Source organism: Lycium ferocissimum, unplaced genomic scaffold (genome assembly GCF_029784015.1).
Source record: "Lycium ferocissimum isolate CSIRO_LF1 unplaced genomic scaffold, AGI_CSIRO_Lferr_CH_V1 ctg797, whole genome shotgun sequence".
Taxonomy (NCBI): domain Eukaryota; kingdom Viridiplantae; phylum Streptophyta; class Magnoliopsida; order Solanales; family Solanaceae; genus Lycium; species Lycium ferocissimum.
The window spans coordinates 47525-66256 of NW_026727035.1; the positions used below are offsets into that span (position 1 = coordinate 47525).

Consider the following 18732-nt stretch of genomic DNA (forward strand, 5'->3'; position numbering starts at 1 on the left):
AATGCTTTAAATTTATCAAATAATACTTGAACAATATTAAAGAAAATTAATCATGCTAAGTTGTGGTCTGGCTTGTTCGAGCATAATATATATAGATCATATTGCTTTATTAAAATTGCAACGTAGTCATCTTGTTTTCCAATGTAATTTTACTAAAAGAACGAATCATATAGTCATTGAATAACTTTTCTATTCCTTATGTTTCTTCGTCACATTATCCCCGCTTTATCAAAATTGCAACTGTCAATTTTGAATCACCTTGTATAAAAGTTTCAAATATCAGATATGACACTATCTACTCTTATATAAAATTTTGGCTCCGCCAACGAACGTATGAATGGAAATTAATTTATGCTATTTTACTAAATTTCACTACTAAAAAACTGGCAAAATTCGACGGACAAAAAACCGCCGGATTGCGTCGCTTTGAGCAGTGCGTCGGTTTTGTGTATTTCTAATTTTTTTAATTAAAAAACCGAGGACAACGTTGGTTTTTCCGCAAAATTTTGAAATTATATTTCCACCAATTTTTTTTTACAAAAACTGACGTCCCACATCGGTTTTATTAAAAAAGAATTAATTAATTTTTTTTAAAATATATTAAATAATTTATAATTCATTTTGTGTTGTAAAATATTAATAAACGAATTTTTTTTAAAGAAACCGACGGACTACGTCGGTTTTTAATTTTTTTTTTGGTCAAAGGCTGGTCAATATTTTAAAAAACCGACGGACCGCGTCGGTTTTTTTCTAACAATATGATAGAAACGGGTTTGGCATATCATTTGCCATCTTCCCCAAAAAAAAAAAAAACCCACTTCTCTCTAAAATAAAAACCCTAACCCGCCGCCCAACCCCTCTCGCCCATGACGCCGCTAGCCGCCGCCGCTAATGCCTCAACCCCAAACCCCGTACCCCGTTTTTAACTTGTAATTTGAGGTAGTTTCTTTTAAATTAGGGCTTTTAAAATTCTTTCAATTTTAGTTTTATTTGTAGATTTTAGGCCTAATGTTAGTCTATTTAGCTTTGTTAAACATCATTTGTAATGTTATTAATGTTGAATTTGTGAAAAAATGTAAACTTTATTTGACTAGTTTACTTTTCATTTTTTTTTTTTTTTGCTTGAGATTGTGCTATATTTTATGCTCATTGTCAATGTATATGTGTTAGCTTAGTTATCATTGTTTGTAATATTATTGATGTTGAATTCGTGCAAAAATGTATACTTTATTTGACTAGTTTTTTTTTTTTTTTTTTTTTTTTGGGATTGTGCTTTTTGTGAGAATCCATAAGTTAGTAGAATTTTTATTGAGCATTCAAAATTAGAATTAGTTGAGATTGTGCTTTTTAAAGTTAGAATTGTTAAGTTATAGTATTTCTATAACCTCAAAACTAAAGTGTAGACTTTATTTGACTAGATTTACTTTTCAATTTTTGGAATTGGTTGGGATTGTGCTTTTCAAAGTTATATTAAAGTTAGAACCCATAAGTTATTAAATTTAGAATTATTATTGAGAATTCAAAGTTAGAATTGGTTAGGATTGTGCTTTTCAAGGTTAGAATGTTAAGTTATAATATTTCTATAACCTCAAAACTAAAATGTAGACTTTATTTGGCTAGATTTGCTTTTCAATTTTTAGAATTGGTTGGGATTGTGCTTTTCAAAGTTATATTGAAGTTATAATCCATAAGTTATTAAAGTTAGAATCCATAAGTTATTAAAGTTAGAATTGTTATTGAGAATTGAAAGTTAGAATTGGTTGGTGTTGTGCTTTCTTAAATTATTGTTAAATTTGTGAAAAAATGTAAACTTTATTTGACTAGTTTACGTAATATATATATATATATATATATATATATATATATATATATATATATATATATATATATATATATATATTTTGATTGTGCTATTTTTTATGTTCATTGTCAATGTATTTGTGTTAGCTTAGTTAGAATTGGTTGGGATTGTGCTTTTTCAAGTTATATTAAAGTTAGAATCCATAAGTTATTAAAGTTAGAATTGTTATTGAGAATTCAAAGTTAGAATTGGTTGTGATTGTGCTTTTTAAAGTTAGAATTGTTAAGTCATAATATTTTTATAACCTCTAAACTAAAATGTAGACTTTATTTGACTAGATTTACTTTTCAATTTTTAGAATTAAAGTTAGAATCCATAAGTTATTAAAGTTAGAATTGTTATTGAGAATTCAAAGTTAGAAATCGTGCTTTTAAAACTTATATTAAAGTTAGAATCCATAAGTTATTAAAGTTAGAATTGTTATTGAGAATTCAAAGTTAGAATTGGTTGGGATTGTGCTTTTAAAAATTATTGATGTTGAATTTGTGAAAAAATGTAAACTTTATTTGACTAGTTTATTTTTCATATATATATATATATATATATATATATATATATATATATTTGCTTGAGATTCTATTTTTTATGTTCATTGTCAATGTATTTGTGTTAGCTTAGTTAGAATTGGTTGGGATTGTGCTTTTCCAAATTATATTAAAGTTAGAATCCATAAGTTGTTAAAGTTAAAATTGTTATTGAGAATTAAAGTTAGAATTGGCTGTGATTGTGCTTTTCAAAGTTAGAATTGTTAAGTCATAATATTTCTATAACCTCTAAACTAAAGCGTAGATTTTATTTGACTAGATTTACTTTTCGATTTTTAGAAATAAAGTTAGAATCCATAAGTTATTAAAGTTAGAATTGTTATTGAGAATTCAAAGTTAGAATTGGTTGGGATTGTGCTTTTAAAAGTTATATTAAAGTTAGAATCCATAAGTTATTAAAGTTAGATTTGTTATTGAGAATTCAAAGTTAGAATTGGTTGAGATTGTGCTTTTAAAAGTTATATTAAAGTTAGAATCCATAAGTTATTAAAGTTAGAATTGTTATTGAGAATTCAAAGTTAGAATTGGTTGGGATTGTGTTTTCTTAAGTTATATTTTAAGTTAGAATTCTTAAGTTAAAATATATTTCTATAACCTCAATAATTTGGGGGTATATTTTTGTAGATGGATCGTATGTGGATGTATAATATAAATAATAGTGATCGTGTGGGTGTACACGATGAATTTGTTGACAAGTTTACACACATGCAATGACTTCACCCTTTTCAAAATGAAGGGGTAATTATGTAAGAAGTATTTGAAACCGAAAGCGGTTAGGGTTCATTTATATAGTCGTGGGGCTTAAGTTTTAGTTTGGATTTCATAATGTACTTATGTTTTATTCTTTATGGACTTATGTTAAAACTATGTAGAACTAGTTAATGGTACTTTTGGTTGGACATTTAAATATTTTTGAACTTTAAGGTCTATTTAGGTGGTATTTAATGTGTTTAGATAACGTTTGATGTGTTTGATTGTTACTTAGAGTGATTTTATGTGTTGTAGCTCTTTTAGAATTGATTTGGAGCATTTTAATGCTAGGTACTGGTTTTGAGCGAGTGTGTGACACGCATATGTAGCAATTGTTGAAAAAAATTCCATCGGTTTTACGGAAATTAATTTTGGAAATTTTCCAACGGTTGTCGCGGTTTTCCGGAAATTAATTCTTAAAATTTCCACGTCGATTTTTTCATAAAATTTATATTTTTTTTATTTAAGACAAAAAATCGGAAATTAAAAAACGATGAATTGGTTTTTTTTTTTTTTAAATTATTGGATAAAAAGTCGCAAAAAACCGACGCGGTCCATCGGTTTTCAAAAAGCGAGGCTATGTAAACCGACGGACCGTAAAGGGTCGGTTTCCCGTCGGTTTCATTGAAAAAACTGACGCTGTCCGTCGGTTTTTGGCAGTTTTTTAGTAGTGTTTTGATCTCTCACCAAAATTAATACTATAATGCACATTATTATAATTTACTGATTTTTGAACGTTTATGCTTTACAAGTTTCATAAGAATCATACTTCCACCCTTTCCACAAAAAGACTTGTGTATTGACTTAAAATGTCTCATTCATTTACAACTTTCCCTTTATTTCTTCTTTTTCTCCACTAAAATTGCTACATTGGAAGTAGAAATAGGAAGAAACAAGTTGCGCAAAATTCACGGCAATCAAAGTAGGGAATATATGACATAAAAGTGGAAATGTTTGTCCTCTATAGCCAAAAAGTCACTCAATTTTTCTATAAATACATATTGTCCATATGCTAATTGGAGAAATACAGACAATTGCCTTCATGACACGACAAAGCATATGTGCACTTCAAGACTAGTATTCCTACCTTGTTGTAGCTTTCATTTGACATTTCTATGGAAAGACTGAGGTATTTGCTTAAAATATCTCATTTATTTTGAACTGTGCTTCTCTTTCTTCGCTAATAGTTGTTGATTGAGGAAGTAACAAGTTGCCCCAAATCCACGACAATCAAAGTAGAGAACATTTTCTGCAATAAAAAAAAAATGTGTCACACTTATATGCGGTATTTACATCAAGTTATATGAATTCACCACGATTAAGTGATAAATCAATGTGATATTAACACATATTAAGTAACCGTGCGTCTCTTCGGGGACATTCGATAAAATTGGAAGGACACAAAGAAGATTAGCATGGCCGCAGGCAAGGATGACACGCACAAAAAAAAAAAAAAAAAAGTAACCGTGCTTTAATGAGAAAAGTGTAACAAAAAGACATCTAACATGAATTCATTGTGTAAACATTCGGATGTGAGTGGTTTTTTTTTTTTTTCTATCAAAGTAAACGTATTACCTTGTTATCACTTTCATTTGATATTTCCACTGAAATTCCTAAAATATCTCATTCATTTGGAACTGTTCCTTTATTTCTTCGGTTTCTACACTAAAATTGCGATAGTAGATGTAGAAATTGCATGTAACAAGTTGCCCCAAATCCACGACGATCAAAGTAGAGAATATTATTAGAAGAAGAAATGTGTTCACTTCTACCCGATGTTTATATCAAATCATGTGAATTCACCATGGTTAAGTGATAAATCAATGTGAGAAAACATTTTAATTAACCACACTTAAGTGAGAGGAGTGAATGAAAGACATCTGACACAAATTCATAGTTTTGACGCTAGTTTTTTTTTTTCCAATCAAAGTATGTAAAAGTATTACCTTGTTATCACTTTTAATTGACAAGACTTGTGTATTGACTTGAAATATCTCATTCATTTAAAATCGTCTCTTTATATCTTCTCTTTCTCCACTAAAGATGCCAAATTATATGTAGAAATAGGAAGTTCAAAGTTGCCCCAAATCCACGGCTATTCAACAATGACTTGGAAGGGGTTGTCCCTTGGTAGCTTCCATTTGAAATTTCCAAGGAAAGACCTGTGCATTGACTTGAGCCAAACATTGGATTATCATTTTTACTCCTATGATGCAATTAAAAAGAATCATGTATTGCTTTAATTTTGTTCTTATTATAGATAACTTATTGCATTAGTCTCAATGAGAATATATATATAACACTGTAGTGACTGGCACTTTGATGATAAGATGAGTCCAGGTTTTCTTTGGCTTAAATTTTGTACTTTATAATATTTCAAAGTGAAAATTAAAGATGAAAATTATTATTTTTATATTATCAAACTAATTTTCTCAAAAATTCATAACAATCTTGGAGAAGACCCTACAAGACTTGACTCATTCTAACATCCACTAGTTCGGTATATATATATCTCATGAATTTTGATATGGGACTAACACAAAGCACATCTTTCTTTGTTCTGTCTCTATTACCAACTTTATATACTAATCTTTCTTGCCAAAATGGGTGTTGGGTACCTCTTGTTTCTACTGACATCTTTCTTTCTCTGTCAACTTGCATTTTCTTTTTCTCATCTAAATTTTATTGATTTATCAAATAATAATCTCACTGGGGATATACCTTCTTCTTTTTGCAATTTGACATCATTAGTAGTGCTAGATTTGGCAAGAAACAATCTAAAGGGAGCAATTCCACAATGTTTGGGTAACATGAGCATTAACCTCAAAGTTTTGGATATGCAACACAACAGTCTTTCGGGGAATCTCCAGACAAGTTTTAGATTTGGAAGTGGACTTAAAAGCTTCAACTTGCATGGCAATGAGCTGGAGGGAAAAATCCCAAGATCCTTGACCAATTGCAAAGAGTTGGAAGTTCTTGATTTAGGGAGCAATCACCTCAATGACACATTTCCTATGTGGTTGGGGACTCTTCAAAAGCTACGAGTTTTAAGCTTGAGATCCAATAAATTGAATGGTCCCATTAGAACTTCAAGTAATACAAAATTGTTTCCTCAGCTTCGGATGTTAGATCTCTCATGCAATGCATTTACAGCAGAATTGCCAACAAGTCTTTTTCAAAATCTGTAAGGCATGAGGAGAATTGATCAAACAATGAAGGCACCAGGTGATGGAGAACAAACATATTACCAAGACTCGGTAACTGTTGTAACAAAGGGACATGAGTTTGAAGTTGTGAGGATCCTGTCTTTGTACACCACTATGGATCTTTCAAGTAACAAATTTGAAGGGCATATTCCGAGTATGATGGGAGATCTCATTGCACTGCGTGTGTTGAATTTATCTCACAATAGTTTGCAAGGTCATATACCGACATCACTTGGAAAATTATCTGTAGTCGAATCATTGGACCTTTCATTTAACAATCTTTCAGGAGAAATACCACAACAACTTGCTTCTCTTACATCTCTTGCAATTTTAAATCTCTCCTGCAATCACCTTAAAGGATGCATCCCTCAAGGACCTCAATTTGCTACTTTTGAGAACAATTCATATGAAGGCAATGATGGATTACGTGGATTCCCATTTTTGGAAGATTGTGGAAGTAGCTCGAGGCCAGAGGCAAACAACGCAGATGAAGAAAGTGATTCGTCATTTCTAAGTGAACTCAGCTGGAAAGTGGTTCTTATGGGATATGGTTGTGGCCTATCTATCGGATTCTCCATAGCATATTTCATGCTTTCTTCTCGAAATCCAAATTGGCTTTTACGGGATCACTGAAGAACTAGAATACAGAATCATAATGAGAAGGCGAAATAAGCGGCGAGGGCAAAGGCACTACAAAAGATGAAATATTATTGTGTAGAAAAGTTCCCTGAGGAATATGATGCAATTTCAAAACCTTCAGGTGTATATTCATATTGATCTCTATACTAATTATTTTTTAGTAGTTTATTGTAACTGGTATTAAATATCTTTATATGAGTATTTCTTCTTTAATTAGCTTGGCATAACAGAGAAAAAGAGTTCTACGTGTATCTAAATGGAAAAGAGAAGTGAATGATTTCATGAAAAGTACAAGGGCTATTGTACAAGGGCTATTGTTATCTACTCTTAGGAAGAAACAAAAAGAAAAGAAGGAAGAAGTAAATCATCAGGTCCGAATGTATGCAAAATCATTGAGAATCATTTTAGTCACCACAGAAAAATATGTTTAACCATCATCCAAGTTATTATGAGTCATAATGTGTTATTATGTGTTGAAATTCGAATGACCATCTCCCTTGCTAATGTAAACGAAAAAAGCATTTGAAACAATTACTCGGCATCAATGGCGGATCTAGCTAGTATTTCCATTATTTTATTTCTATATAAATGTGATAGAATTGAGATAATTGTTTTGTATCTAACTCTTCCTTTTAACTTTTGTGAAATAAATGTAGGCAATGACTCGGGAGATGTAAATGGCAAAGAGTGCGTCCAGCTGAAATATCAAGAATCTGAAAGACTATGTGAATTGTTTTTTGCTTTTATGACAGTGAGTATAGAGTTGTGTGTGCCTGTGTTGCATGTAGTGTTTGGTTGAATAATAGCTTTTATACTTCAATGTTGATGAATGGTAATTTCTGTAGACCATTGTAATATTTTGGGGCATTGTGTTGTCAAAGATCATCTCTGCTATAGCAGATTCGTTGTCTAACATATTGGGAATAGCTAGCAAACTTGATGCTAGCCAAAAACTGTGCAAGTTGAAAAACTAATTTAAGAGTGAACATTAAAGAAAAAATTTGTTATATATTTACTATTTACAGATTTTATATTTGAAAGAGGAAGGAAAGTAAATATTCAGCCAAGAAGGATAAACACCAAAGATAGAAGTCCCTAGAGGAAGAATATCCACTGGTGAAGTTTTACTTGTTACGGCATGTTGCCAATGTACATATTTTTAGTTCACATACTATCCTGTATAAAATAATTGCATATATTGTTATGTAACTTACGCTGATATTTGTTTGTGCGGACATTAGAAAGGACAACAAAATTGTGTATTGTTATTAATTCTGATTTTGCAAGTATTGATGGACAGAGTTACCAATTATGTATATTGCTGGGAGATTGGGGTAACCTAGTAGAATTAGTGCAAGTTCGTGCAAGTTGGTCCAAATATCATGGTTATTAAAACTATTACTCCTTACGTCCCAAAATATTTGTCACGTTTCCTTTTCAACATGGTATAAAACATAGTAACATTAAAAAGAAGACAAGGGTGTACATTTCTTCTTTAATGGGCAATTAGCCCGTAATTAACCGCGATCAGAAAATAAGTTCACTTAAATAATGTTTAACATATCAAAGTGCAACTATTACCTCATTGTAGTTTTCCCTTTACCTCATTATTGTAGTTTTCATTTTACATTTCCATGTATAGACTTGTGTATTGACTTAAAATATCTCATTGGTTTAGAATTGTCACTTTCTTCTCTTTCTCCAAGAAAGATGCTTATAAATTATTCTCTCCGTTCATTTTTACTTATTTACTTTGGACTTTTCACGCTGTTTAAGAAATAATAAATGGAGTACATAATTTACCAATGTACCCATATTATTTGATGCATATTTTTATTGTATTTGAAAAATGATTTGAAGTGATTAATTAATACTATGGGTAAAATAGAAAAATATAAATTGTCTTCTCTTGATATGCTAAAAGTAATAAGTGAAAGTAAAAATCTATTTTTAGAAATAGGAAGTAACAAGTAGCCCCCGGTCCAGACTTGTGCATTGACTTGAGCCTTTCCTTGTTCAACAATTAATTACTAAAATTAACGTGAAACATCAACTTGAAAAGACTTGTCTGTTGTAACTTTCATGGAAAGACTTGTGGATTGACTTGAGCTAAACATTGTTCTCCCTCCGTTCACTTTTACTTGTTCATTATTTTATAAATAGATTTTCACTTTTATTTGTTCACTTTCACATATCAAGAGAAAAAAAAAATTATTTTTCCTGTTTTGTCCTTAGCATTAATTACTCATTCCAAATTATTTTCCAAAACTAATGCAATTATACATCAATTAATATGGTATCATGGTAAAATGTGCACTTCATTTATTATTTCTTAAGAAGTGTGTAAAGTCTATAGTGGACAAGTAAAAGTGAATGGAGGGAGTATGATTTAAGTCTTACTGTAGCAATTGTGCATTAATAATGTTACCCCTTATGAATTATGATTAAATTAAAAGTGACTTTCAAAGTGAATTATCAACTTGAATGATTCAGTTATCAAGTATCGTAATTTGTTCTTAACATGTTATTTTAATATGGATAAACTTATTGCATTCATTTTAATGAAAAGGTTAGAACACTACAAACAAAATTACATACTGACTAACACCTCGACAACAAGGTGATCAGGAACTTTGGATTAACATTTGCATAATATTACTACACTAATTGTGTCAAATATTCATAGCATCTTTGAGAAGGCCGACAAGACTCAACTCCTTTTAACATCCATCTGTGCGGTATATATGTATATCTCATGAATTTGATTTAGGACTAACACAAAGCACAACTTTATTTGTTATCTCTCTATTAGCAACTTTTTTTTTTTTTTACTAATCGTACTTGCAAAATGGGCTACAGGAACCTCTTGTTTCTACTAGTATCTTTCTTTCTCTATCAACTTGCTTTTTCATCAATCTTGCACCGAAGATCAATGTCTTTTCCTGATAGAGTTCAAGAAGGCATTTGAAGTAGATGGCTTTCAGTCTGTCTGAAATCTTGTCCTAAAAAAAGAATGTGGAATATGAGCGGAGTTTGCTGCTGATGGGATGGAGTGATATGTGATGAGATGACTGGTCATGTGATTGAACTGGCCATAGTCAAGAAGTCATTTTCCGTATACCAAACACCGTTACGTCACATGGCCACTTAGATGGGTGATTGATATTACGTCTATAAAAGAAGACATGAAGGGACAAGTAGCCCGTAATTAATTGCGAACAGAATAAGAAATGACTTTAGTTAAACAATGTCTAACATCAAAGTGAAAGTACTATCTTGTTGTAGCTTTCATATTACATTTCCATGGAAAGACTTGTGTACCGACTTCAAATATCTCATTCACTTGGAATTTTTTTTCTTTCCTCAATGAAAAAGCTAAATTAAATGTTGAAATAGGAACAAACAAGTAGCACCAAGTCCAAATTTATGCATTGACTTGAGCTGTGTTCTGTTCAACATTTACTAATGACTAAAATCAAAGTGAAAGGACAACTGTAGCTTTTTTTGAAATTTCCATGGAAAGACTTGTGCATTGACTTGTGCTAAACATGGGATTATCTAATTCTTATTGTAGCAATTGGATTAACATTTTTACTCTTGTGATGCAATTAAAAAACAAGTGTTGCATTTGTTTTAACATATATTTTTCTTATTACTGAACTTATTGCATTCATCTCAATGAAATAGATATAACATTGCAAAAAAAAAAATGACATATTGACCTATCACCTCGATAGTAACATGATTCAGATTTCTTTGGATTGAAATTCGTATAATATTTCCAAGTTAAAATTCAGATTATCAAATTAATTTTCTAAAAAATGTATAGCCTCTTTGAGAAGACCTACAAGACTTGGACCCCTTTTAACATCCACCTCTACTGTATATATGTCTCATTAATTTTGATTTGGGACCAATACAAAGCGCCGTTTGTTAAGGATATCTTTCTTTCTTAAAAAAATTGGCTATGGTACCTCTGATTTCTACTACTAGTAGTATCTTTCTTTCTCTGTCTACTTGCTTTTTCTTCATTGGCACCTCAACCATGCCGTGAAGATCAAAGTCTTGCCCTTATAAGATTCAAGCAAACGTTTACTGCTGGGAAATCTCACGCAAAAATGAGTTCATGGAATATGAGCAGAGATTTCTGCTTATGGGATGAAGTCAAATGTGATGAGATGACCGGCAATGTGATTGAACTTGACCTTGGTTGCAGCGCTTACTTGCAGGGAAGATTGATCCCAATAGCAGACTATTCCAACTTTCTCATCTCCAAAGGCTCAATCTTTCTAGGAATGTCTTCTTTCCTTCGAAAATATCCTAAATTTGGCAGGTTTTCCAACTTGACACATCTTGATCTTTCCTACTCCTTTTTCACTAGTCGAGTTCCTTATGAAATCTCTCATCTTTCTAAATTGCATTCTCTTTATCTCAAATCGTATTTGGCTTTTAATACTCTCATACTGGAGCCTCACAATTTTAAAGTGCTACTTCAGAATTTGACCTAGTTAATAGAGCTTGATCTTACTGCTCTGGACATCTCTTCGACCATTCCTCTGAATTTTTCTTCTCATATAACAACTCTGAGCCTTGACCAGTTAGGATTGCATGGGATATTACCTGAGATATCTTTCACCTGCCAAACTTGCAAGTTCTTACCATGTCAGGCAATTATCAACTCGGTGGTTTTTTTCCAACAACCATATGGAACAGCAGTGCATCTCTCATGCAGTTAGATCTCTCTAAAGTGAATTTTTCTGGTAATTTGCCTGAATCCCTTGGCTATCTAACTTCATTGCAGTCCTTGACACTCTTTTTTTGTAATCTCTTGGGACCTATTCCAAAATCGCTTTGGAATCTTACTCGTATAGTGTCGATGGCCAATTGCACAGAGTTGGAAGTTCTTGACTTAGGAAATAATAACCTGAATGATACATTCCCTATATGGTTGGGGACTCTTCCAGAGCTACGAGTTTTAATCTTGAGATCCAATAAATTTCACAGACCCGTTAGAGCTTCAAGTAGTACAAGATTGTTTCCTCAGCTTCAGATGATAGATCTCTCTTGCAATGCATTTACAGCAGAATTACCAACAAGTCTTTTTCAAGATCTGAAAGGCATGAGGAGAATTGATCAAACAATGAAGGCACCAAGTGATGGAGCGTAAACATATTACCAAGACTCGGTAACTGTTGTAACAAAGGGATAAGAGTTTGAAGCTGTGAGGATCTTGTCTTTGTACACCACTATGGATATTTTAAGTAACAAATTTGAAGGGCATATTCCGAGTATGATGGGAGATTTCATTGCACTGTGTGTGTTGAATTTATCTCACAATGGGTTGCAAGGTCATATACCGACATCATTTGGAAAATTATCTGTATTTGAATCATTGGACCTTTCATTTAACCAGCTTTCGGGAGAGATACTAGAAATGCTTGCTTCTCTTACATATCTTGTAGTTTTAAATCTCTCACGCAATTATCTTGAAGGATCCATCCTGAAAGGACCTCAATTGGGTACATTTGGGAAAAGTTCATATGAAGGCAATGATGGATTACGTGGATTCCCAGTTTCGAAAGATTGTGGAAGTAGTCGGAGACAAGAGACAAACAATGCGGGTGAAGAAAACGATTCGTCATTTCTGAGTGAACTCAGCTGGAAAGTGGTTCTTATAGGATATGGTTGTGGACTATCTATTGGATTCTCCATAGCATATCTATTGGACTATCTATTGGACTATCTATTGACTAACTTAAAATACCATTTTCCACTGAAGCAGATGAAGTACCATGGGTGCGGGCACACCGGCGCGGCCCAAGATCACTGGAGTGGAACAAATGAACCCGAAAATCCTAAGTTGATTTAAATTTCTTTTCCAACCTGGCTATAACCCACCTTTGCATGAAAACCCCATATGTTACAACTATGGATGTGAACTCATCCAAGGGTGTTTTAGGAAATGAATAAGGAAATTTCGTAACGATCAAATGAGTCATTACATTAGATACCAATTAAACAATCATTCTTCCTCGAACGGAGAATAGCGAAAGGGAGATATGCAGAACCAGTCAAGGGTTGACACATGCCCTTACAAGGAATTTAAGTGTATAGAAGGAGTATTGCGGAATGATATCTTATCGCATGCCTAAGACTCAATAGTATTCCTCTCTACTAATGAATAGCCTTTGCCGTGATTAACTCGAGTTGCCTAGCTTGAACTATATCGATGTCATATCTCTGGAAACGAAAGGTCAGAATTTCAGCATGGGAGATCGAAATAATGCTGCACGCCGTCGATCAGACTAGGAAGTACGTGGGTCACTTAGATACCAGTATGGAGGAATATAGAGGTGGTGGAACTCCGTTGATCATAAATCCACTGGGTATCCTTGTTCGCCTGTCTTGGGTCGTCAGAATTTGCTGCCGTCATGGGGCACTAATCGGTACTCTTTGTAATAATACTAGTCCTCCTTACGGTAGGATTAAGCAAACACACAATGATGAATTTTGATAGACTGATGAGCTTATAAAGGTCATACGAAAGGCGGGGGGTAGGATTTCGAACCAGACCAAAACGGAACAATCACTCCTTCAAAGAGAATAAATTAGGTTGAATTCACTTATTCGAGAGAAGCGCTGATACGAGAGACTACATACATAGTCAGCGGACACTAAATAGGGCATTACTCGCAGGGGTGGAAATGTTTCACATGGGCGTGTTCCGCGAACGCGATCAAGTCTGGCACTGAGGCCACTCGTTTAGAAGAGGTAAAGCTTGCGAAGGTAGTGGGCGTATCTGCGTCCACGTACTCGCCGACGCGGCCGACTCTTAGCTTAAGCGAGAATCGGTAGTTTCAAAAGTTATAGAAAGGCAAAAACCATCGTTTCCCACACCATTACCACTACTCCCACCACCCGAATTTTCCTCCCCAAATCCCAAGTGTTGCACCCCTCAAGATTTCTCTCCCTCCCCATAAAACTCCTCTCTACCCCCACTTCTACTCTAACTCTAACACAAGAACATTCAAAATTAGCAAAAATTCGTAAGGCAAAAGAGGGTCATCATCAACTATACAATCTCCTCTGAATCTTCAATACAAGGTACATACTTGCTTTTATTTTACTCTAGAACAAACTTTGGGTCACAATCTGAGTTATACATGCCTAATTACTGAGCATTTTAGGTAAAATTCTCACATTTTGTGATGTGGGGTTGGATGGGCGGTGGTAGAAATCCTATAGATTTGATGTTAGTTTAGCATCATAAGATATTCATCACAATATAATGCATTAGAATGTTCGAAATTGGTGTTGAAAACTTAAAGAACAATAGGTAGATGTTCATGGTAGTTGGCGAGTAGAATCGCTAGAATTTTGGGTTGTTTGTTGCTGGAAATCGGGTTTTACGAAGTCTAATGGCCATGCACGCTTGAATATTAGATGATCAAAGGGTAATACACTGATTTTGGGTCCATAATTGAGAGAAATTTTGGGGAATTTTTTTGGGTTTGTTCGAGGTTGAAGAACAGTCCGCTTTCGCGGATGGGTAATCCTTCAGATAATGGCCCTGATGACCGCATTCGAAGAAACCACCCGTGCTGAAAACGGCATGCTCCTGGGTGTCTCCTCCCACACTTGCTGCAAGTAGGATATGTGGCTGCTCCAAAATTCTGGCTTTTCTGGCTAAACTTGGACCTCTGAGATGGGACACTGACTGTAGACGGAGCAGGTCCTGAAGACCTATTCTTGAAGAACTGGCGATTTTCGCCTCCCTGAGTTCCTCCCTGACTGAAATTTCCTGTAGACTTAGCCCTCTTGCTGAATTCCCTATCTTTCTGTTTTTGTAGGGCTTCTTCTTCCCTCAGCCTAGTCTCGTTACCTTGCACAAATGCCAGTATCTTAGAAATAGTCATCTTGTCGTTCTAAGCAACTGTGTTGGCATCCCTGTGCAATTCGGGTTTAAGCCTAAGTACAAACCTTCTAACCATGGCCCTCATGTCAAGAACCATGTGAGGAGCATGTCTGGACAATGACATGAACTTGAGATTATAATCCTGAATCGTCATGTCATTCTGCCATAGATTCTCAAAATCAATAGCCTTGGCTTCCCTGACCTCAATTGGCATGAAGTGCTCAATGAAAGCGTCTGCAAATTCATCCTAAGAAGCAGAAGATGCATCCTCCCCTCAGGACTGTTCCCATGTCTCATATCAAATATGAGCCATATCTTGCAGCTGGAAAGCTCCAAGCTCCGCTGCCTCTGTATCATTAGCATGCATCACTCGAAACACCTTCTGGAGTCCATCAATGAAATTTTGCGGGTCTTCACCCTTCTTTAACCCTGTGAACATCAGCAGCTTCATCCGCATAAACTCCTGAGTCCTAGAACTGTTCAACCCACTACTAGTACCTGAGCTAGGGCCATTTCCTATCACTGGGCCTGATTTGCCAAAATTTGAGTGAGCAGCTGAATAGTTCCTCTAACATCGGCGTCCAAAACATTGGGAGACGTAGCTGCGGCATTAGCTGTGGCGGCTGTCTGGGCCAGAGTGCCCCTTTTATCGCTCATCAACGGTAGCCCTCTAGCTAGTAGCCGTATTTCTCTTGTTGTACTTTCTTTTCGGAGCCATTTCTAAAATACGTAATTCGCACGAGTTAGAACAATTCCTAAAAGCATTGCTCTATCTGCACGAACTAGAGTATGAAAGAAGTGAAACAAATCCTGAATGTTTTAGTGGTCAACTGTTTATATGTGTGGGCCCTCACACATATAAAAGTGACCCCACTAGACACGGCTTCATAGACTCCCTAAGACACTTGAACCTAGGCTCTGATACCAAGCTGTGTCACGTGCCGAACCTGGGCCTGGACATAACACGGCACCCGGTGCCTGACCGTATGTAACCGAGTGAGCCAACTGGCTGGCTGAATCAACATGTGATTCCAAAACATAACTGATTTATAAAATAAAACTAACACATGCTGATTAACTGGAAGTCTGACTGAAATGTCATAATGCGGAAATACTTAGACAATCTGAAAATATCTGAAAGTAGCCAACATGGCTAAACCAAAACAATTGAACAACGGAGTATAACTACCAACAAGGCTACCATAACAAATATCTGATTGTCTGTACTGTGTCTATAAAGCCTCTAAGAATGTTGAATAATATAGCTGCCTAAAAACTGAAATAACTGGATAGCTGACAACGACCCTAAGAAATCTGGGGCTCACCAATAGCTGATACGTGCACTCCTAAACAACTGAGTCGTCAACCTGTATATCATTGCGATGCAGCCCCCAAGCAATAAAAAGGGACATCAACACATTTGAATTGTACTGGTATGTAAAGCAACTGAAGGAATAAAGTACTGGAACTGAAACTGATAACTAATAACTGTAAAGTGTGATAGCAAAAGAAGTAGAGCTATGAATACTCCCTGCTCTGTATCTCAATCATCTATTTTATCTGTGTTTGTATATGTAGGGCCTCGGCCCAATAATAAGTACACGCTATTTCCTCAGCCTAGTAGTGCGTCAGTCAATAGCCTCGGCCAAGTATACGTATACATAAGAGTGTGCCTTTGGGAAAAATCACATATGTTCAATTATGATTAATTAATAAAGACTAAGACCATAACAACAGTGAACAATACTGAACTGAAATAGACATCTTTGGACTGAGCTGAAACATTGACTGTTTTTTAGCATAATGAATTTCTAGACGGACACTCATGTCATAATAATACATAAGTTTATAAAGATTACATGCTGAGTTCATGATAGTCAAATTGACAACCATGAACGAATTCTGTAACTGCAACCCTAGAAGATAACAGTTCTACAACATATCATGAAACTAGGGCTGTATTATGAGTCCAATTACTAACAAGTATGAAGAATGAGGCGTAGGGAGAATCATGAACATTCCCTAACGTAGGTAGTTAGCCTCACATACCTATATACGCTCCAAGTCTTGTAACTACTGGTCTGAAATTGAGAAAAACCCCAAAAGCTTAAGTCTTGAACCCTTAAATGGCTTTTCTTGAAAACTCTAAGTTAAGAACATTGAATTCATGCTTAATGTTCATAATCTTATGTTAGAATTCACTTGGGATAATTAGAATTGACTTAGCTTGGTGTTCTTAGTGATGGAGGAGAGGAACAGGTCGTTCTAGGGTCTAGGGACTTGTAAAAATAAAAGTTAGAACTGAAACCAGGTATTTATAGTTTCTGGTGCGGGCTGAGAAATATGGTCCGTATTCTGAATTACAGTCCGTAAACCTGGACCGTAATTTAACATATTTCAAAATAGAAACACTGCTTTATTTTCCTCCTCAAATAAGACCATAATTTACGGGTCGTATTCCAAAATACGGTCCGTATTTAACAATATAAATTCCCTAAGCCAAATTCCATAATGCACAGTGATTTAGATGCTAAATTACGATTTGAAATACGGGTCGTATACTGAAATACGGTCCGTATTCTGGGGGTTAAATTCCCATCTGACAACTGAAGAGAAATTTTCAATTCCCACATTCTTTATCTGGTTTTCTAAGTCTAGAATGATGATCAAAGTTTAAGTTAAAGGTCTGAGGTGTTACACCCATGCTCGCCCTTGGGATCATTCATCCTCGAATGATGGATTTTAGTTAAAAGGGACTGCTGAGACATGTGCACACTAACTGACATGAGCACATGAAAAACGAACTGAGAGGGGCTGAACTGAATTATTTATTGAACTGAGTAACTACTAAGCTGACAGTCTAACTGGATGAATACTGATAACGTGGAAACTATAGAGGGAAAAATATGAGAGGGGAAAGTACAATACCTTCATCGGTTTCTGCTGATTCTTCAAAGAGATAGGGATATTTGGAGTTCATGTCTTCTTCGGCTTCCCATGTAGCCTCTTCAACTTTCTGACTTCTCCACAAAACCTTTACTGAGGCTACCTTTTTAGTTCTCAACTTGCTAACCTAGCGATCAAGGATTGCTACCGGGACTTCCTCGAAAGTCAAACCATCTTTAACTACTATGATATCAGTCGGGATAACCAACGACGGGTCTCCCACACACTTTCTTAACATGGGCACATGGAATACTGGGTGTACGGCAACCAAATCTTGCGGCAACTCAAGCTCATAAGCCAATTGACCAACCTTTCGCAGAATTCTGTATGGTCCAATATAGCGGGGACTAAGCTTCCCCTTCTTACCAAATCACATGACACCCTTCATAGGTGAGACTTTAAGAAATACCCAGTCATTAACTTCAAACTCTAAATCTCTCCGTCTCACATCTGTGTAAGACTTCTGGCGACTCTGAGCCATTTTCAAATGCTCTTGAATTAACTTGACATTTTCCATAGCCTGATAGACCAAATCTAGTCCTAACAACTCTGCTTCACCAACTTCGAACCAACCAATTGGTGATCTACACCTCTGCCTATAAAGAGCTTCAAACAGTGCCATCCCAATACTAGCATGGTAATTGTTATTATAAGCAAACTCAAAATAAGAGGTAAGTGATCATCCAAATTACCTTTGAAATCAAGGACACATGCCCTCAACATATCCTTAAGGGTTTGAATGGTGTGCTCTGCTAGGACATCTGTCTGAGGGTGAAAAGTTGTACTGAGGTTAACCTTGGTACCCAATCCTTTCTGGAAGGATTTTCAGAAGTTCGTTGTGAGCTGAGTACCACGACCTGAAATAATAGA

General features: G+C 34.9%; 1 protein-coding gene, 1 non-coding gene and 1 pseudogene across 2 annotated transcripts; all 3 read left to right on the forward strand.

The window, feature by feature from the left end:
* Positions 1 to 4521: 4521 nt before the first annotated feature.
* On the forward strand, positions 4522 to 4622 carry LOC132045802 (U6 spliceosomal RNA). Its single transcript, XR_009412529.1, has one exon. It is a non-coding gene; the product is annotated as a U6 spliceosomal RNA (small nuclear RNA).
* Positions 4623 to 5708: 1086 nt separating this feature from the next.
* On the forward strand, positions 5709 to 7439 carry LOC132045795 (receptor-like protein Cf-9 homolog; annotated as a pseudogene).
* Positions 7440 to 10750: 3311 nt separating this feature from the next.
* On the forward strand, positions 10751 to 12721 carry LOC132045801 (receptor-like protein Cf-9 homolog). The gene has a single exon (XM_059436381.1). The coding sequence runs from the start codon at positions 11662 to 11664 to the stop codon at positions 12166 to 12168; it is 507 nt and encodes a 168-aa protein (XP_059292364.1). The 5' UTR covers positions 10751 to 11661; the 3' UTR covers positions 12169 to 12721.
* Positions 12722 to 18732: the final 6011 nt, after the last annotated feature.